At 35.5% G+C, this 22714-nt stretch overlaps 1 protein-coding gene across 1 annotated transcript; it reads right to left on the bottom strand.

Moving 5' to 3' along the window:
• Positions 1–593: 593 nt before the first annotated feature.
• On the bottom strand, positions 594–21870 carry LOC126818444 (atrial natriuretic peptide receptor 2). The gene is made up of 11 exons (XM_056100259.1): positions 21749–21870; positions 14686–15710; positions 10527–10635; positions 9748–9898; positions 6996–7333; positions 6664–6815; positions 6293–6365; positions 5844–5973; positions 5017–5103; positions 4543–4686; positions 594–693 (listed from the first exon to the last, which is right to left on the bottom strand). Exons 2-11 carry the CDS (start codon positions 14719–14721, stop codon positions 594–596), a joined length of 1320 nt encoding a protein of 439 aa, XP_055956234.1. The 5' UTR covers positions 14722–15710; positions 21749–21870.
• Positions 21871–22714: the final 844 nt, after the last annotated feature.

The raw sequence follows: 22714 nt of genomic DNA, 5'->3' as shown, positions 1-22714 counted from the left end.
CAAATGGAAGGAGTGTGAGTTGGGTTGATATTAGAATTATGATTAGTAGCACTATTCCAACCTTTTATTTGAATATTCGACAAGGGCTACAGCGAGCTAGTTGCATAGGGATGGGAGACAAGATGTGGGACTGTGAAGATCCTCCTCGGATAGTACCTATTACATATTGATAATTCTTCCTATTAATGTCTTAAGTCTATGTAAACAACTTTAAATCTATCACCAGTATGGCACGTTTAATGCAATAGCATGTGAACTTGATAATGTGTTTCTATTAGCAAAGCAGTATCAAGTTTCTAGAAGAATAAGCATACTCTATCTTTTGTACGTCACCGTATTCGTAACAAAATATAATTTATGTATTACCTGAAACTTTAACAGTCCACCTGTCATCAATAACACAATTACTGGATGTAAGTCTTCCGTGTGATAAAGATCGACTATGTAGATAGCTAACTCCTCTAGCTATATCTGTAGCAAAGGAAAACCTGTAAATACAAAAACCGCATGAAGCTTTGGTTGGGTATTGTGTTCTTTCAGTTGTATCTTAGATATTCCACACCTTACCACGCCCCAGACACATGTACCGAGTCTTAACTAACCAGACAATTACTGGATGTAAGTCTTCCGTGTGATAAAGATCGACTATGTAGATAGCTAACTCCTCTAGCTATATCTGTAGCAAAGGAAAACCTGTAAATACAAAAATCGCATGAAGCTTTGGTTGGGTATTGTGTTCTTTCAGTTGTATCTTAGATATTCCACACCTTACCACGCCCCAGACACATGTACCGAGTCTTAACTAACCAGACTTATATAACTTTCGACTTGTGAAACCTTATGTTCCTTCGGAGTTTATTGTGTCATCTATTGCACTCCATGCAGCCCCAAGCGAACATTTTTTATGGCTGAAAATATAATATTTCTTATAACCTGGAAATACAGTGACTTAAAATAGTAAGTCTACCAAAAAGAAGGCATAAATCCTAGATTCGATAATATGGCGATATACGTCTTAAAGAAGACGTCAAAGGCAACAGTTACGAGTATCGCTGGCTCATTCAGAAAGGAATAGAAAAGATATCGCCAAAAATATTTTCCACGGCAGAACGTTAAGCCAAGTGGACTTTAGATCTGTACATCTTTAGGCTAAGATCTATTATCTGATACCATGACCACGAGGATAATATTATTATGAAAATATATATACATTTATGTAGATGTCATATACATGTATACACCATATTCCGTGTTGACACCTACATAACTGTTTCGGGAAAACGCGTTAAAGCTGTGTCAACAGCATAATAATACTTTTGACCTTGATTAAACCAATATCTCGATTATCAGAGATATTCCTAGAATTTTGTGAAATTTTCTGTATCACAAATTTGATTTGTAGATTGGCGTGAAGTCGACCAATCACAATACACGTAGTATCACCAACAAATAAAGCTAAAATTGAATTAGTTTAATCTAAAATAAAATGGAACGAAATGTTAGTATTTTATTTAGTAACTCGTTAAAGAACGCTTCGGGGGATTTTAGCAACAAATAGAGAGAGAGAGAGAAATGGGGTTTAACGTCCACTCGACACAAACTAGGTCATTTCGGGACTAACGTATGGTTTTTTAATTTTTTATTTACATAATTCGCTTGCGCGTAGGGGTCTTTAGCAGTGGGAGGAAACCGGAGGACCCGGAGAAAACCCACGAGGTTGGACAGGCGACCCTACTCCTTGCCACGTACAACCGGGGATTCGAAACCACCCCAGTCGACTCAATGACAGACTTTATGATACAGCGCGCGCACGCTAACCATTCAGCCATCCACCCCCCCCCCCCCCGCAACAAATAAGTGCGTATACTGAACCTATAAATCTTATACTAAGCTGTCTCGTGGAAAAGATCATCGGTGTGTTTTTTTCCGATCTATTCAGCTTGAAAGATTAATAAAGCGTACATACAATGGCATAAAATAGGTATGATGGATAGGACACTATAGTATGATTTATGTATATCAAGCATGCGATTAGCCCATCAGAAGAACACTTGAGGCCAATCAAACATAGCTATTATTGTTCAATTTCTAAAAGACCCAGAGCACAATATTACACTGATGAAAGAATACATTTTCTGTATAAAGAAACGAACACACTGAAGGATGGTCACCTTTTTTTCTTCTGTTATTTAGTCTTGTAATTCAGGTTTGATGACAGCTTTAGGATAATTAGAAACTATTATGTAAAAGACAAGTGCATATATGTCAATTATTTTTACAGTAAATAGGTTAGCAAATCCGACGGCAATGGTTTCCCAAACCCCGTTGGAAGTTGGAAATGACTTTGTGAAAATGTGAAACTATCTAGAAATTGACTGCCGATAACACGATATCATGCCCGCACGTTTATAACCAATATATAACAGAATTAATATTTTTATATTTATAACCGTGTGTCAGTATCATTAACCGCCCAAATAACCATCCAAAGTCGATTTAAAGACATACGAACCTTCGCTAGTCACCTGCACCTGACGATGTCATTTTCGTGATTTAGGTGGTGGTGGGAATAAGTCAACACTACAAAACTTTTGAAACATAAATCGAAAGTGGCCGATGATCATAATGGTAGTTAAATTTCCCCATACAATTCACAAGGCCACATAGCATTTTTTCAAAGCACGGATTTCAGATTTTCAACGCACGGATCTTGTTATCCAGAGGCCATTTCGTGCCTGTAGGCACGTTAAAAAGGCCATGTTTCAGTGATATATTAACCCATATAATGGTGGTGGCGATCCTCAACTTTTAGTAGACCCGGCGTTTCATTTGCAACAACGTCATTTATAATTGCATCCTTGATTACCAAAGTTTAGTACCTTATATTTATTTTAATTCTCGGTTCCAAACAATAGTGTCATTTTAAAAAGAGGAGTTGCACCCATGAGAAAATCTACAGTAACTTGGCGAGTCACGGATCCCTTTACCCCCCCCCCCCTTCTTTGAATCTGCCCCTAGAATTAAACCATACAGTTTTTAAAAGCTGATGAAATGCACGTTTCTCTGATATACTGTATTTCTTGTGGGCTATCCAACATCAAAGTGATATAAAAAGCATAACGAGTAGCTAAAACAACATTACTAGCAATAATACGGCTTACAGAGAGTTCATTAATCAATGAAAGACATAAAGAGACGCAGATCATAAAACTTCTCAATAATATGAATAAAGTGGTTTTTTACTGTTATTTTATTGCTTATCCCCAAAGGGATTTAGCGATAGCTTCTGTGTCAATATATTATTTTAACCCTGACACTAGATTGATTAAATTGTTATCATTCTTACAGGTGATTACTTGTTTATTAAGCTGAATAATATCGTACTTGTCAAAAATGTAAACACAATTAGCACACGCTCGGCTGAGATAGTGTACCCATTAACGTGCGAGGGTTTGGTGATGCCCGGGGCTAACACCTTGGTCGTATGTCCTCAAGATTCAAGTATAAAGCTTTGTAGCGAGATATGCGGGGAAGGAAGACATTTTAAATATTATGCAAATGTCAGCAAACGTCCAATTGGAATAGTTTAAACAAGGACGTTATGCATGCATGAAGTGGTGTTGCGAGGTTTGATGATGCCCGAGTCAACTCTTCGATCGTATACCCCAAACATTCGAGAAGTGAAAAATGGTAGCATTTAAAATATACAAAATATGAATGTTAACTGTGATATTTTCAAAAATTTCACTCTTTGATTTGATGCCTTTGCTTCCCTGAAATGGATACCTAGGATCATCGCCTTAGGATCATACCTAGGATCCTCTCTTTCTGCGCATGCTACGGTAAATATAACATATAGAAGCATTAAGATGTAAATTATTCAAAACGAATACACTATAATTCATTGAATGTTATCGTAAATATCCGTCAAATCGATTATCACCAGTCTTGTATAAATTATGAAATGGAAAGTCGGAAAGCGTGTTGGATAGTGTCATAACGATATTAATGTTTATTTTTTATCGTTTATAAAAGCATATTCCCATTAAACTGAAACTGTATCTGACAATAAAATGCCAGAAACAAACCATTGCTGTCTATTTCGCCGGATTTGTCTTGGGTTCGCTTTTGACAATGAATCTCCACGTACGTCGAAGACTTACTAATAATCGATTAGATTAAAACCAGCCGGTTGTATACAGACACAAATTACGCTCTTGTTTTAATAAAATGTGAAACTATCTTTTAAACATATACATTGGTAACAATGTACATGGGGGGATGGTTTCTTCCTGCTAAGACATATAATCCCATTAAAGAAACCAACAACCACGACGTCGAGGGAGTCATTCATGAAAAGTTTTAGTTACTTATTATGATAACAAAAAAAAAGCAACAGATTGCCGAACTTCAGATCAAAAATAATTGATTGAACTACCACGAAGTCATTCATTCAGAGGTTTAGTTACTCATGATAACAAAATAAAGCAACAGATTGCCGAACTTCAGGTCAAAAATAATTAATTAACTACCACGACTTACCTGAAAGACCAACTAAGTGGTATATCATCGTTCAGTAATACATCATTAAGACTCCCTTTAGGACAATATTCACTGACAATACACACATTTGGTACTTTGATACAACCACCTATAAACTTACACAGATTAGGATGATCCATTTCACTGAAAATTACAAACTGAAGTTAATAAAACTGTGTTGGATATATGATGGAGGAATCCTTAAAGGTGATAAAGACCATTTTAGGTAACTATTGCAAATATAGTTTATCTTTTACGCAACCCACAGGCATATGTTTATTTTATAAAAGGTATTTCAAAGAAACGTCTGGTACTAAAGGGTGACACCGGAATTCTATAAATTTTATATGTGAATAATTAGAACGAGAATTCTATTTCAGTACATTCAAATCAAGTATGGCTAATACGAAAATAATGGAAGAATTCGATCACTCCATTTGTACTTATGAAGAAAGTAATAGTCAATTGACATACCGTACAGTTTTAACTTCAGTTCGAATCACTTTGGTTAAAACGAATTCTGAGTTTTTAATTCGTTTTACCGCGACTGTTCTACCATCACTGAAAAAAATACATTCCTGAACGTATATTTTTATCAGCTCGGCCTTTATCTTCATATTCACATTAAATGAAGGGACTTATTATCAAACCAGCAAGTCCAGTCAGTGTGATATCCAGGAATTTCCTGTTTCAATAATTTTGTGCAATCTTTGTGAGTTTGGGATCCGATTGGAAAAATACATCCGTTACTGTGTATTATATAACAAATGAACTTCAATATAATGAACTTCAGACATACAAATTAATGCCTGAGTGCTCTATATGCTAGGTTTACTACTACGAGTTGTGGAGCATGGACAGGGTATAGATTCGTCCCCCCCCCCGATAAAATCTTTTATATTTTAAGAATGTTGAAAGCTTCGGTTGACCAGTGGTTTACGCTTCGACCGGGAGAAAGAGTTCTATATTTTCGCGTTATTCAGCACTATTTCCAGTTGTGTATGAGGGAGGCCTGATTCGCCACTCCTATGCTGTCTCTGGGTCCCAGTCCGCCCTTCACCCTTGCTACGCTACTAAATTCATGCTTGCCTTTCTTCGCGCTATAATAATAGTTTAAACAAAGGGTCATTAACGTCACGTTGCCTCCTAATAAATCACATAACTAAACATGTACTTGATAGACCTTAACGTTTATATTTGATTTGCTTCAAAACATGTTAAATATTAAATAACATGCACAATTAAAACTAACATTTAGATTTGTTAATATAAATGTTTGGACATAGAGAATAGAAACATACTAGAACGCTGTAGTTGCGAAGACCTGCCTTCTGACGGCTGACGTTGCCATGGAGCTTACACTACCACTTTGTTTGCTTCCACCGGAAATGATACTTAACATGCTGCCAAACGCACCTCTCAAACCGTTGTCTAAATGTACAAGATACATAATAATCAATATCATAACCTAAATTTGGTCTCATTTTTACACTATTTATATAAAATCTTTATTACAAATTAACTGATTTGTTCGTCTGATATCTAATCTGAAAGCTCTAAGCTTTGTATCGATAACCATTTCCACTTAGGTTTGGTTTTAACTGTTATACAAGTACGTCAATTGACATTATGTCAAATGGTAAAGACATCACAGCATTCTGAGAGCAAAACAGAGCAATTAAGGTATTGCGTTTACCCTAATAAGAACATGCTTTGTGCTCATCCATCTTGCAACAGATCGTATGTTTACCTTCTTTAATATCTTCATGTGGTATGATCCAGCTCTCATCCCAAAATAACTTTCTTTTCTGATATCTAAAATACTAATGCAAACGACAGATTATTACCGACATTAGTGCAAATTTTGTGATGATGACGATGATGATGATGATGATGATGATAATGATGATGATGATGATGATGTTTGTGTTTATTAAGCAGATGTTACTGACAATACAAAAATAGGGATATGTTTAAATCAAAATTAATTTGCATTAGTTAAATTTGCATATCAAAACCGAAAACAATGTCATCTTGATGATGCGGAGAAATGAAATGAAATGGGGTTTAACGTCCTACTGTTCTGCTCCGATGACGAGGAGAAGAATAAAACTGACTTACTATTATTATGACCAGGAAGATGATAAGAATGATCATAATGAAGGTAACAATAAGGGCGATTTCCCAATCTTCTAGAGGGCATTCAGCACAATCTTTAGGACAACTTGAACACTCTTCGCCCTCACTTAGTTCACATCGCCCATCACCACAAACTGTTCATACAAATACAGGAAACATTGATATTATTGACCATGTGAAAATCGAAAGTAGAACATATGTGGAATAAAAGTATAAATTGATAATAAATAATTGTCTTCGTATCTACGTATTTAGATTATATTTATCCGCTAAAGAATATATTCAGTACTGAAGAATCATGTATGTAAACTTACTTGTCCGAGGTAAAACATTTACTCTCTTTTCAATAGCAATATGCATTCTAGCCAGTTTGAAATGGGCTATGACGGAGGTTTCTCCCACAGCGTACAACCCAGCAACAGTGCTAGTCCAGTTGCCTTGACCCACAGGGCCAACCATAACGCTTGAATGCGTGAAGACAGAACCGGAAGGTGGAATCCATGGACCACAGAGGCCATTTTGAACTGTGTCAGTTTCCCCCAGAGGACATGAATGTACGTTGACGTGATGAACGCAACAGTTCTCAGGGGTCGATAATGACGGGGCTGGACAAATAACATCTTTACACCACTGTTCAGCCAATGCCGCATCACTGGAAAATACGAAAAGTATGTGGTCAGGCAACGAACCACAAAGACACACACACACACACAGCAGCAAAGTCGTCCGATAATCCATAAAGTGTTCTTTTGTAAACGAAATGGTAACCGTTAATTAATAAATTTCGATGTCCAATAATTACCAGAAAGTATAAAAATATGGATGGTTTCTTCTTTTTCCTAGCGGTCAAAAATACACGTATCGGTATTCAGGTGATAACTTGGTATCAAATTGCTTTAGTCTCCAGGGGACCTAGAAACTTTTTTTTTAAAAAAATCACCAAGGGCAGTGGGCTTCATGAACATTAGGAATATGAATAAGTCTCAATTCAATTGGATGATCATCTTAGCCCCATGATTATAGATCATAACCACAGTAATTATCTACAAAACCAATACAAAGCAAGCAGTCCGATGATAACTTAAGTCCATAGAGTATCCACGGGAATTGTAGATGGGGACAGATAGAAGTGACGACAATATGATCACCTTTTAATATTGACGTATAAAAACGATAGGACGAACAAATACCATTGGATTTGGAATTGGTTTAGCATAGAAACGTACAATGTATATTATGCGCTTAGCCAAGCTGGAAATAATCTTGTTATTGAGAAACAGTTTTGGCATAATGAGCGTTCTGTACTTATTAACATTTAAGATAAAGGACACATTACCTGTTATCAATTCTTTATTAATTTGAACAATAATATTAGCGACCATTATGACCTTTAATCGCATTTTCTATTTTCCTTATTGGTCGTTTCTTATCATATTAATGCTGTAACTTATGCATGAAGTATGTGTGTTCAAGCTGATATCGTGGTTTTGGATGGACACATGATTGATTCATTTTAAATAACAGCGGTGAATATGGTTGTTCTTTTCGAAATATCCGGTACGACTATTACATCATACAGTTAATATGGAAATGTATATTGAGCTATAGTCCACGTTACATAGGGACATGCCTAAGAGTCGACCACACATTTAACACACATAAAAACATTAAGTTTGATTTGAATGTAGTTAAGACTGTTTGGTGTTAGTGAAGAGAAAAACTGTTCCATAAAGTAAGAGTAGGATGGAACTGAGTGGATGTCAAGTTTTTATAGATTAAAATTATGTTTAAACCTACTGTAAACATATTTTCATGTTTTATTAAACTTTAATAATTTTCTTTGCTTCTTTTTTAATTTTTTTTGTTTTTTTTTTAAATTAACATTTAACTTAACACGATAGAATCTTTAATATAATTTATTTGTTTTGCTACATATTGAAATTGTTTTTGTTTTTTTGTTTGTTTTTTTTTGGTTAGATGATTGGTCTTGCTTGTTATACTAGGTAAAAAATAAATAATGGATAATTAATGTATTGAAAACTTCATTCAAATTACTTTATTCTGAGCTAAGTTATCGAAGTTATGAATGTTTAAAGATTTGACCAGAAATAACCGATTGCCACGTACCATTGCCATTAGATAATAAACTATAACTCTAGTTCTTTTATTGGGTGACGTCCATGTTAACGTTAACCGATAATGTGGCGCGAGTAGTCTACATTCAATACCCCAGTCACCCGATGCTCTAGAGAGTTCATTATAGCATTGGCGTGTACATACACGTCTAAATAATAATGTGTATAAGATTTGAAGCAAGAAAAAGACCTGCAATAAGCAGGTTTAGCTCTTACTTAACGCAGCTTTAATAATTCTAACCTTCGTGTACTATCCCCTTGATAACCGATAATAGACAGTAAAATTTTGCCTTTCAAGTAATAATCTGTATCGACATTAAACGAAAAACGAATCACAATTACTTCCGATTTATCATGATTGCCATAAAACATCATAACTTATACACAGTGGTAGGAAAATAGCTTTACTTCTATCAAGTAAGAAATAAACGTCAAAGTAGGAGGCAGATCTTATTACTTGTGTTCCTTTAATTAACTTAATTATTTTAGCTTGTTTTAAAGAAAATAATACAACTAGCAGACATTAAAGTTCCTTTAATAAAAATTGAATTGTTCTTTGAAAATTAAAAAAAAGTAGTTCCTTTGCCAATTAAGTTCATGTAAAGCGATATTATCGCAGTAAATTATGAAATTTATTACACAAGCGATATCTACTGTGTACTATTGGGTGATAAAATATAATAACATTGTAGATGGCTTGCCAGCTGTCTCGATGTTGCACCAGTAGCAACGACGACCAGATATACTAGTTAGGTAGGGTTCAAATGAACCACGTTTTTAAAATCTTCATTGGGAGCGTTGTAAAGAAATCTGACAGTACAATGTTCATAAGAAAGTGTGGACGGTCGACGGACCTAATGTGGATGTTCCCACTTGCCAGTTCTATTTGGATTCCAAATTATAATGTTTTATGATGATGTATGAAACCCACCTGATGCCTGTAATATTTGCCTGTGTAAAGAAATCTAAACCAATACCCCAAGTATAAAATGCTGGTTCTATGATCAACTCATATGTCGTGTTAAAATGTTCTTCCGCCTTTATCTCAGAAGGTGGCTCCACAATCCATTTTATTTTTATACCTAAATATGAAACAACAACGAGGAAATATACTAAAAAGTAAAATTAAATGCATAGCAGGCATGCGTGATCTCGGTGACATATTTCGCATGTGATGTAACACCACTGGTATATTGAATCTGTGACAACAAAGAACGATAACCTTTCTATTTTCAGTATTTTTATTTCGCTTATTCACAGTCAGTATCCATTACAGACAATAATGAACATTGTTTATAACTGAATCATCTTTATGTCATTATGCCTTAAATATACATTATGCAAGAGCTAAATCTGTCTATTGCGGGTCTTTCTTTAAGCCTGAAATGTTATCTAAATTATTAATTAGACATTAATTAACCTATCCAGGTCATAACCAAATTTAGATGGCATCGCTAGCCCGCGAACTTTAGTGGATTATGAACCAATTTACTGTATAACTTTCCTTCACGATTTAACGATAAAATGGATAATCGAGACTATGCTGTTTATCGTACTGACTTTAGTAATGATGGTCGAAGCTAGGCGGAAATTTCAATCGGTTCATAGTAGATCAATTTGAATGAAATTTTCATTTAACTATTATAGTGAGAACTGCCAACTCGTTATCGAATCTCCCATAATGTATCTTTAAATACTGGAAATATTTACCTTTGCATTCTGTAAATGGTGTTGGATTGTCGCTGTTGGCGTCGTATGGCCAACAATGGAAATTCTCATTACCAAAGCCATGCCATGTTGTAACGGACTTAATGATTAACTGAAATTACAGTACAAAAGATATGTTAATAAAATGACAAAATTAAAGGGCAGTAATACCACCTTGTTATATAACAACCCTTGCAAAACCATGTCTATTCCATGTGTATATTGTAGTCCTGGTCATATCAGTTAAATTTGTATTGCACCATCACAATAATTGTTGAGGCCTCCAATATAGTTTATGTCTAATGATATGTTCTGGGTGGTTGCTTTAAAGGTGTATTATGAAAGAACTATTTTTTTATAGGTTAATATTTAAAAATTTATTCACATGACATCGGGCGGGTTAGATATTTAATGGATTAGAACCTATTTATTTGAGGTTAATATTTCAAAATTTGTTCACATGACATCGGGCGGGTTAGATATTTCATGGATTAGAATCATCTCGCTATTTAATAATTCAATGATAAAATGGATAAGCAATACTTTGTTTATTATCGCAGTAATGGTACTTGACAACCGAGACAATATGGGTAAAACTTCAAATTCTCATAACTTCGCTCAGAATAAAGTAATTTGTGTGAAATTTTCAATATACTGATTTTTCTATTTTTGAACTAGTATAGGAAGAAAGTCAAGCTCTTTATCTAAATGTTACATAATGCATCTTTAATGGTTATCTCAACATCAGTAGGCTATCATTAGACCAATACATAATTCAACGGGATTTTCCGACGTGCCCTCCCCCACACATCCCCTTGTCAAGCCCTTTGTCCTGCAACACTTACAAGGGGGGGTGTGGGGGCAGCAACTAATAGTCGTTCGGATGGGACGAAAAACCGAGACCCTGCGTACACAATGGCGCGCACGTAAAAGATCACTTGGCAGTGTAGCGCACGTGTCCCATGATAATGTCCCTCATAACAAACTGTCTTGGAGCAGAATAGTCGGATGTTAAAGGACAATATTGGTGCCAGTCATTATCACATATGTGATAGAACTGGTTAAACACGTTCCAAATACTATTTTATCACAGAGATCATTGCTACGATAGATGAATAATCAATGTTTCAACAATAGGAAGTGATGAACGCAAAAGGAAAACACGAGTTATCCCTCTATATAACTGGCTGAATTGACGGATGATAACAGATACATGGGCGAATTTCTGCTCACTAAAAATTCCTTCGAAGACCAAAAGTTGTTATATGAGACTGTAAGAGTATATCTGACAATTCAAAAAAGTAATTGCATGTTATTAGATAAGAGAACATGAGAAAAATAGAAACCGCCCGTACATTCACCGTCGTTTAATCATTCTATACTTATAAAAACTTGGTAATGCACGGACTTTTTCTATTTTTCTTTCATGTTCTCTTATCTAGTGAGAGTCAATTTTGTTTATGAATTGTCAGATATCCTTTCACAGTCCCATACAACAACTTTTGGTCTTCGAAGGAATTATTAGTGAGCAGAAATTCGCCCATGTATCTGTTATCACCCGTCACTTCATTCAGTTATATAAAGGGATAACTCGTATTTTCTTTTTGCGTTCGTCACTTCCTATTGTTGAAACATTGATTACTCATCTATCGTAGCAATGATCCCTGGGATAAAATAATATTTGGAATGTGTTTAACCAGTTCTATCACATATGTGATAATGACTGGCACCAATATTGTCCTTTAAACCACATATCATTTCATTTTTGTGGATTAATAATCCTAGGTATTCAACACATGAACTCTCGATAGTTATTACAGGTGAACAACACTACATGCAAAAACACATTGCACAAACACCTTTTCTTTTGTCATGTTTCGATCTATTATTAATGTATTTATTAATCCGACATAATGTCAAAGATGAAACAATAACTAATATTATTTTTACGTGTACAGACATTAATCGCGAAAAATAAATTAATCTTATAGACACACAATAATATTTTGATATTGCAAGTAATGTATTGTGCTGTCCATTTGAGGTAATTTTTGATGTATGGGTTTAAAAGCCTTGTATTTTTTCTCTCTATAAAATCAATATATTAATTTATTTTTATTACGACTTTTTACAATTAATTTAAGGTATAAGATAATCAATTAGGGATATTGGTGATAATACCTTTGACGTGTCGTTGGTGTCAGATAATATTGTTATAAAACAACATAAGTGATGATAAATACATTTTCTGAAATAATGAATGTACTATCATTTGTTTGGAAACGGTCATTAATGATCCATTGAAAACTAATGCTAGGTTATTAGTGGACAATTGTCATAGCATTGCTCCAGATATAGTATATAGTATATACATTATAAAAAAAACTATAATGAATCGGAGTTCGTCCACGTTATTTTCGTTTTTGTGAAACTCTAACTAATTGCTTTGCAGTATTTAGCAAATACGGGAATAGTTCAGTCTATAGTGAGCGCAATAATCTTATAGTATGCAAATTTTATTTCTTATGCCATAGTATTTATGCGAAATATTTGTACAACTTAAAATTGTTTTACGATAATTTTTCCTCAGCCTGCCTCCCGTGCCTAAAATTAGCAATTAGCATGGTTTATAAACCTATAACACTAAATCTCTTTGATCTTTGAAACGGCGTTGGATATATACAGGGGAATTTGGGGTTATTCTTCTGAATTTTTTTCTTTAAACTTGTAACGGGTTATTCTTACAGGGTAGGGTTTTTTTTCCATAAGAAAACATGAAATAAGCTTTTTCTTACCGGATTTCTGGGATATTTTCATTTTGCGTACATGTAAACATAGACGGTTTATTAGCAAGACAAAATCTTCGACTTCGGTTATGCTGGGGAAGAAAGATTTCAGATAAAACCCTTGACAGAAAAACCGAAGCCTCTCCCCCAGCATAACCACAGTCTCACGCTTTATCCTACACTTACTATAAAACAAGTAAAATGTTTTGAGATGAATATGAAGCAAGTTTTTAAAAGATCAATTAGTTTGAATATGTTTTAATCCACATATAACATCAAATCACAATTTGTATTTGGGAAGGCATATTGAAGGGAACTTCTAACAAACGCTCTGTGAAATCTTGCTTCCACAGATAATATAAACCATTATTATTCAATTTCTAAAGTATCCAAACGAGACGTCATCATGGATATATAATCTGATATATTGATATATATTTCATTATAAACTCGACGAATTATCTAGTTTGGTGGGTTTTATTGTCAGGTGTTACGTTTTGAGACAGGAAATGTTAAATTGTTTCAGATAAAGAGCTGGCGGTTCTCGCTATAATAGTTAAAACCTAGATAATGAAAAGGGAATATGTTGACAGTTTCAATCAAACAACTTCATTCTGGGCGGACCAATGCCCGTTTGAAGAACAGTGTAGCTTCGATTGCCATTGCTACTGTTGCTACGCTGATAAACAAAGTCTCGATTATCCAATTTTTATTTAAATTATTAACTGGCAATCGTGTTTACATCCGATGAAAATCAAAACCATCCGATGATCTAGAGAGTTGTAATTATGCGCTTTGCATGTGAATAAATGTCTAATTTATGATTTATATAACACTTGAGTCCAAAGGAAAGATCTACATTAAGAAGATTTATCTCTTACATAATGCACCTTTAAAGGGGCGATAACACTCTTGCTGGCTTGACAGCTCCAGAAAATAAATAATAGCCTTATTCTAAGTATTAGATGTTTAAGTGTCCTATCTGTTGTGTAAATTATCCATTACATCCTATTTTACTTGTCCAGAGGGTTCGAAAATATTTTTAAATCCAAGTCACATTTGAAAAGGTTTACGTTAGGCTTTTCAAATTATTTAGTTGAATGTTTCCAATTTTTTTAAATTAGGTGTGTTAAGATGAAATTTGTATAATCAATTAATTGGAATATTGTAAAATAGTACAATTTGTTAACCAGAATAAAGATTGGGACATATTATTCAGTTACAACAAGAGTGGTAATTGCATAATTTCAATCTTTCGAATCCAGTATTACCTCTTCTGACACTCGGGCGCTCCTCCTAAGTTGTGGCAAATTCATATTTCTTAGTTAGAATGGTTCCAATTTAACGTGAACAAAATAATATATAATAGTACTTACTTGCCAAATTATGTAATTAATTACCCAGTTTGACATGGTGATAGTCAGAACGTTGACAATCAAGGTTTACGGGGTCTTATGGAACGCTAATCATTTCATTATTTTATCATAAACACACTGAAAAGTATTATCTGTTCGACATAGGTTGGCTGCTACATATAGTTTTTATCTATAGGAAGTCGTCAATGGTGTGTGCGGAAAGTCTCTATTATACTGTACAGGATGCAATTCTTTGCTTCATTTGTATCGATAAAGGCTAATCACTGATAAGATGTCTTCATAAGCCTTACACTCGCAACTCTGGCATTGACTTTCAATTCTATCCCACGATAACCTCTATTTATACATGTTAATTGTATATACATTATTGTACTGGAAACAAATAAAAGTTCGCTTAAAAATATATCAATGAGGCTTGTTTGTCTCCATATTGCTGCAACACCGGTAATACTGTGTCTCGCAAATCAACCACTCTCTGTTAATTTGCTAATACGTCTATTAATGTTTAATATCTATTCATTCTCGTTCTTCATTCTTCAATTCCATCTCAGAGCTTCCTCAGACTGAATAGGAATCCCAAGCGGAATATTGGTTTTTTTTCTTAAAATACAACAAACATAGAAAATGTCTATTCACCGGACACTTAGTTTTAATGGTTCCAGACAGTAAAAATAACAACTTGACATTCTGGATTGTCTGTCCCGTATTCATCTAATTTTTTTTCTTGGTTAACATTCATGCATGGTGCATTATTTATGGATAAATTGATAAATCAAATATGCACAAATGGTTTCCATTTATATAATTAGGTTTTTTTAACATGTTTGTTAATGACAACAATTGAGATATCCATCTAAAAACTATAATTGCTATTAATGTTCGCAGGAAGCTTTACCTTTACAGTTATCCGCCCGATAGAGTCCATGGCTTGTTCCAATATCAGAATATTTGTGTTTTGATGTCCTAAGATAATAATAGTATGTAACGGTGTTTTATAGCTTTTCAGACAAGACTGCTCTTGGTAACTGAAAAATAAATAACTTAAATGTGAGCATGGTAAATACGGTGGCTGATGTTGTTGTTGGTTAGTTGTATTTTACGTCCGCTTCCACCGAGGTGATATCGCAGACAATAACATGTTATGTATACAAGGTGCAATAATTTACAATGTGATTAGTGATTTAGGACATGCCAAAATATATATACTCGAGCGCTCGAGATACTAAATGGAGCGTTCGAGATACTAAGTCAAGCGATCGAGATACTAAATCGATCGATCGAGATAATTTTGGGAAAATAAAATCTTTGGATGTACTTTCCCAGCTACCATAGTACGATTATATTATCTTGCTCGTTTGACTTGAATATCTCGCGTGCACGATTTAATTATCTCGAGCGCTTAAGTATCTCGAGCGCACGACTTGAGTTTCTAGATAGATCGATTTAGTAACTCGATCGATCGACTAATCTCTCCCTCACTCCAAGACGGAGGGACGCGATAAGAAACGTTTTAAAAGATTAAAATAATATAAAATAATTCCGGCCTATAGATACATTATAATCTCTGTTGAGTATCTAAATTACTAAAACAATAGTTTTTTTTTTTACGTAAAACCTTCAATAAGTAACGGATAACTACGACGTGAACTAAGACGTTTTAATACATTCGCCATTGTAGTTTTCATATTTTCTTGCGACGAACAGGTATCTAGATTCTTTTCAGATTCAAAATCAGTTTTGTTTGCTTCGGGACGATTTTGAAATCCGACAATACATATTTGAATCTGTGAACCGGTGGATTCTTTGGATTCAATGTGGTATCCATACACGCGTTAACAGAACAAGTTGGTCTTCTCTAACACCCTAAATTGTTTTTCTTGATGACTCGATTCTGAAACTGGAATCTAGATTTGGACCCCATCCATATGGTTGTTTGTTTACAGGTGGGATAAGTATGGTGTGTATGAAAGCATGCTTACACCCCACCCCACCAGTCTGTCCTAACACATATCTTCTCGGTTAACGTTTACTTTACAGAAATTGGTAAAAAAAAAAATGAGGATCTAGATATCGTTTTACATTATGAATTTTACAAAACAAAACCTCATGTCAGCGGTAGCCGACATATATAAGTTAACGAAGATGATGTTTGATATCTCCTGGTGAGCTTATTAATACTAAAAGAATACATATTTAATGCATTTACGACTTTATCCGAAATCACCGAAATCGGGTCTATTACTGTATACGACAAACTTTTTTATGCGCGATACGATTACCAGAAAGACAACCTACAATGACGTATATATTCAGTTAACGAATGGTAAGCTGTAAATTATAATAGTCATCGTTATGATATTCAATAAAAATAACCTAATTTAATAATCATTCAAAAGCAGGAATCAAAACTAAGTGGTTGCTGTATACGCTTGTTTATTCATCGCAATTATGGCATCATTTAATAACACTGATCACTGTTTGGGCAAATGTCTATGATACAAGTGTTACTTGTATTGTCATTTAACAAACTATATATACAAGAACTGTTGCTGGTCTTCTATAAATGTTATAATGACCAATATTAAAGTAGCCTAATAAGTAAATAATGGGTAGACTAGGGTGATAATGTGTCTTTTTCAAGGATATAAGTATTTGATAATCTAGACAGAGTGGGATTTGTACATACACTCGGGTGGTTACAGATTTACCTTTCATATTATGTTCGTCACAAGTGGCATATATTGTTCGCTAGGTCAGCTCTTTCATAGTTAATTATTTTTTTATTGACCATTTCGATTTATTAACTAAAGTGGATGATCGTCAACATTTATATAAAGTATCTTTAATATGTAACACCTGTTAATTTCTTTATAATTAAATATGGAAATATTTGTTTGACGAAACAAAAATTTCTACTCTTCCAATACTGACCTTTTGTTTTATTCTACAAACCGCTTCGATCATACAATTATTATATTCAAGTGAGTCTACAATGGCTCTACCACACCCAAAACGTATATCAAACAAGGACAAGCGTGGAAGCACCATAAACAAGGAATTTATAGAATAGTGCAATATGCAATAACAACAGACACCCACTAAATATTGAGAGGTAAACAGAATTTTCAGTCTAAAAGCAAGAGAGAGAGAGATAGAGAGAGAGAGAGAGAGAGAGAGAGAGAGAGAGAGAGTTTAACGTTCATTAGACATAAACTAGGTCATTTCGGGACTAACATATGGTTCAATTTTATTTCAATAATTCGCTTGCGCGTAGGGGTCTTTAGCATTAGGAGGAAACCGGAGGACCCGGAGAAAGCCCACAAGGTTGGATAGGTGATCCTATTCCTTGTTACAGGGGAAACGAAACCACGCCAGTTGACTCATTGGCAGACCGTACGATACCCTTTTGATTAACAAACCAGTATTGATGTTTCTTGTAGAATATCCACAGTTCCGTGCAGAGCACACCAATAACTCGCTGCAACAGACCGTTTCAGTGGCTATTCCCTCATGTCAACCAGAACGCGGGTTATATACAATTCAAAAAAAGTAGGGGCTATTTGATTTTGGGGGCCTAATACTAAAATATGCAAATGACTACGAAAAAAGTCACTATAGAACCTAACAGAAGAAACATTTCCAGTTACATGTGACGCCCAAACGCACCAATAGCTACCGCATGGAATGCAGGTGATGCTTGGGATCATCATGGGGGTCCAACCCAAGATTTGCACGACTCTGACTTTGAATGTTACAGTCATTGTGGCATTGAATTCCAGGGTGGAAACATCAGTTTAATTGTTTTAGAGACCAGAAAACAAATTTTGATATGCGTCGGCTTACCCAAAATGAAAGGTTACGTGCCCTTGGCATGCTACAGATCGGCACAACACAGGCGGTTGTGGCGCGGACGATGAATGTTTCTCAGTCTGTCATAAGCAGGCTATGGTCCAGATACCGTGATACACAATCTGTACAGGACAGACCACGCTCAGGTCGACCAAGGGCGACAACTCAAGCCCAGGATCGATTTATCCGTACCTTGGCCTTGAGAAATCGTGTCATCACAGCAAATCAGATCAGCGCTCGTCTTCAAACAGACACTGGTGTGAGAGTGAGTGGCCAGACGATTCGGAATCGACTGCATAGGGGTCACCTTCGCGCCCGACGTCCTCGCGTGATCCCTTGTTTGAGAGATCATCACATTCAGGCAAGACGTCGTTGGTGTAGGGATCGTCAACACTGGGATAATCGACGCTGGAGCAATGTGATGTTTTCAGATGAGTCAAGGTTCACTGTTGATTTTTTGGACAGACGTAGGAGGGTGTGGCGTCGTCGAAACGAGCGCTTCCAAGACGTTAACGTCATCAGACATGATCGATTTGGGGGTGGTTCTGTTATGGTGTGGGGAGGCATCACTGTTGCTGGAAGAACGGCTTTACATGTTGTTGCAGGGCGTGTTACAGGCCAGTACTACCGGGACAACATCTTGGCAGTCCATGTTGTGCCGTTCGCACGACGTCATGGCCGCCGTTTCATCTTCCAGGATGACAACGCAAGATGTCACAGGGCCAGGATCGTTACAGGTTACCTCCAACAACAGAACATCACCACATTACCTTGGCCAGCACTGAGTCCCGACCTCTCCCCCATCGAGCATGTCTGGGACATGCTTGGACAGAGGTTACGTCAACGTCAACAACGTCCTGCCAATGTCCAAGAACTTGCTGCTGCGTTGCAACAGGAGTATGCCACGTCGGATCAATGCTTGTTTGGCAAACAGAGGAGGATTTACCTGTTACTGACTTGGTTGTGATGCTGTGGTAACTTTGCTGTTTGACCCCGGGTATCATTTTACCCTTATAATGGTCAGTCTGTGCCTTACTTAGTCTAATGATCATTTGGAATAAATCGATGAATGTGAACTTCATTTCATTTTGTCATTTGTTTCTTCGTCAGTTTCATTAGGTGACTTTAATAACACTTAAAAATCAAATATCCCCTACTTTTTTTGAATAGTATATAACAACTCTTCCAGATCCTGGTATAGTAAAGACAAGTAAAACGAAATTTTGAACTATAAAAAACGAAATGAATTAAGATCTGCGTTTTAATCAGAATGGGAGTCTCCATGATACATCTGAATTTTTACGAATAAAACGTGTCTGTGTTAATTAGTTCGGACAATAACTTTATAAAAACAGATTGCAAAACTCATCGCATAATAAAATATTGATCTTAATTGAGGAAGACGTGTCGTATATCTAAACACTTTTATTAACATTATAAAATAGAGAGCTAATTTCTTAATGGTGCGCAACATTCCATTTGCGTAGTTCAAAGAAAGTCTCAATAGAAGACTAATTGCTCCAGTAAAAACCGATCAGTAGCGCATCAATAAGGTATCATTGACTTCTTAAAGCGCCGGTTCTAGTTCACCTTTATAATGTAAATAATGTCCAAGATTCTGAAATGAAAGTTCATCTATGCGACTGATATATATTGGAAGAATAGAATTAGCTATAAACAGTTACGAACATAATCCTTGAGTGGCATTTAGTGATTGAGCACATTAAAAAAACACAACACAATTTATATGGAATACAATCACTGGTTTATATACATATAGCACGACGTTTCGACAATTATTCTCATTTTTTCTTGATAACATAAGAGAATACTTGTCGAAACGTCGTGCTGTATAAACCAGTGATTGTATTCCATATAAATTGTGTAGTTACGGACATCGTGTACGGGGCAATTTATTAATCTTTCTTGAACACGTGATACCGCTAGTATACCTAAAGTTGTGTCTAACATCCCTTGATTACACACACGGTGAAAATGAATTTATAAATAGTTTAGCACTACAGACTTTTTTTTATCTAATGTTAAATAACAAGAGAATATGCCTTTACTGAATCCTATATTAGAGCTCTATTTCAATTTTTAGCACATCATTGTTGGGTCCTTTGCCTTATTGTGACACAATGTTCCACTATAACCAACATGAAATACGATGAGCTGTCGGCATATTCCACTACGTGTCTAAAACGAGTCTTCAAATTAGAAGGCGAACTTTTAGGTAGATAGGTTTTCTCAGAACAATAAGCTGGATTATTGTAGGTAAATTGGTAGATAGTAGCCTATTCCTTATTATAAAAACGTCTTACTCTAGCTGATAAGATAAAACAAGACCTATTAGAAACAGTTCTGAAATCTAGGCGGTGTGGTAGTCGCGCCGCCATGGTACTGAACACTTAACTAGAATGTCTTGGGTTCGAATCCCAATTGTCATGGATTGCGTCAGCGGGGTTGACAAGGAAAATGTGTCTGGTCATTTTCATGATACGATTATTCCCCAATGGATGAAATGAGGTTTAACGTCCTACTTTCTGCACAAACTTTGCTAAGGACTTACGGGCATATAACATACAGTGTGCTATGGGGACAAGTTTTCCCGGACGGCAACTGTCAAAAGTTCTTTTACGTGCACGACAACTTGTACACGGGATCTATACTTTCCATCAATCTGGACAGCTAGACGGTGTTCCTGGTCGAAATGTTTATGCACACTTATCATACCTACATGTATATTGTACAAGCATGACAGTTGAAACATAGCCGTATAATAGTATATCAAAAGGGGTCGCATTGGTTCAGTGAGTAAAACGTTGGCTCACTAACCTGGAGGTCCCGTGATCGATCAAGGTATTGGCCTAGAAGGTTCATTGGGATTTTCCGGCGTGGTTCGCCCATGTCAGTGGTGCAAGCGCCTGGTAAGGGCCAACGTATAGTCGTTCCGATGGGACGAAAATCAGAAGTTCTATATTCAAATTGGCGTGCACGTAAAAGATCCCTTGACAGTTGGAATTCGATATAAGAGTTGACCATAGTGCCATTGTCCGGGCAAAATTCCCGTCTTTATTAGTCCAGTCGAAAAGCAAAAGTAGGACGTTACAACCCGTTTAATTTCTAGTACTGTATATTAAAATCTCTTTTGTACAATTCATTTTCCTTTTAAAATGTGACAATGTTATTGATATTGTAAATTATTACTTACCTACACAATAATGCTTTACATTAGAAACATAAATTGTTGATGGCTAAATCTGTTCTTACAGTAGATTCTTGTTTCTTAATACCAAGGGTCTTTTAACAAAATAAGCTATCTGTAGTGTTCCGGGTCCAGTTCGTGTTTAAAATTGTTAAGGCAAAGTTCGACAGAAAAGCCAGTGATAGCATTGATCGATGTCAAAATATGACAATTTCATTGGCTTAAAGAGTAATTGGTGATACAGAACTAGAAACAAAGACATGCGCATTATCTCATTGAGCGTCACGGTTAATACTGTTTTGTTTTTATTAAATAAATGCAATTGCATGATGTTTAACTTTTGGTTAGAGAAATAATTAATTACCGGATATATTGATTTGTATTTTGTGAGACAAACATCATATGTAGACAATAGACATTAAACAAAGTAAGTTGTTTGTTCGACAGTAAGTAACACAATATTGTGTGTAATGTCAACAACTAACCCATTTGAATATCAATAAATTCAGCCATATATTTGGTTTTCAGTCGTAAAAGTATTGACAAAAATTAATAAATAATGATATTAAAAACACCGCCTTCTTGAAACGAGAGGAAATTTAGCGATCATTTCGCAAGTAGTTCATGCTTACTAGGCGTTGGTCAAATGTCATCATAGTTTGATCCAGTTATTGCGAGAGGGTGCACCTGAATTCGCGCCCTCTCTAATGATGTCCCTGGTCGCCATGTCCCTAATGTTTGTAGGTTGAACAGGGACGGCATGGAGAATGAATGCCCCTGAACCTGGCCACCTGAGTACGAAACATAGGGACACTGCAAACCATCAAACAGATAATATATAAAAAATGATTACAATTACGTTCCAAAATACAAATAACGATAAATTCAAGATTAAAACGGTTCTCCAAACTACGCGCGAACATTAAAGATACATTATGTAAGATTTAGATAAAGAGCTGGCCGTTCTGCTGG

Source organism: Patella vulgata, chromosome 4 (assembly GCF_932274485.2).
Source record: "Patella vulgata chromosome 4, xgPatVulg1.2, whole genome shotgun sequence".
Taxonomy (NCBI): domain Eukaryota; kingdom Metazoa; phylum Mollusca; class Gastropoda; family Patellidae; genus Patella; species Patella vulgata.
This window is presented reverse-complemented; position numbering and strand designations above follow the sequence as displayed.

Bases quoted from the DNA above. Each gene is read 5' to 3' on its own strand.
- LOC126818444 (XM_056100259.1), bottom strand. From the start codon at position 14,721: ATGTCAAACTGGGTAATTAATTACATAATTTGGCAA. The intron at 10,636-14,685 runs GTAAGTACTATT...CTGTAATTTCAG, and splicing joins TTAATTACATAATTTGGCAA to TTAATCATTAAGTCCGTTAC. The intron at 5,974-6,292 runs GTAAACATACGA...TTGTACATTTAG, and splicing joins ACATGAAGATATTAAAGAAG to ACAACGGTTTGAGAGGTGCG.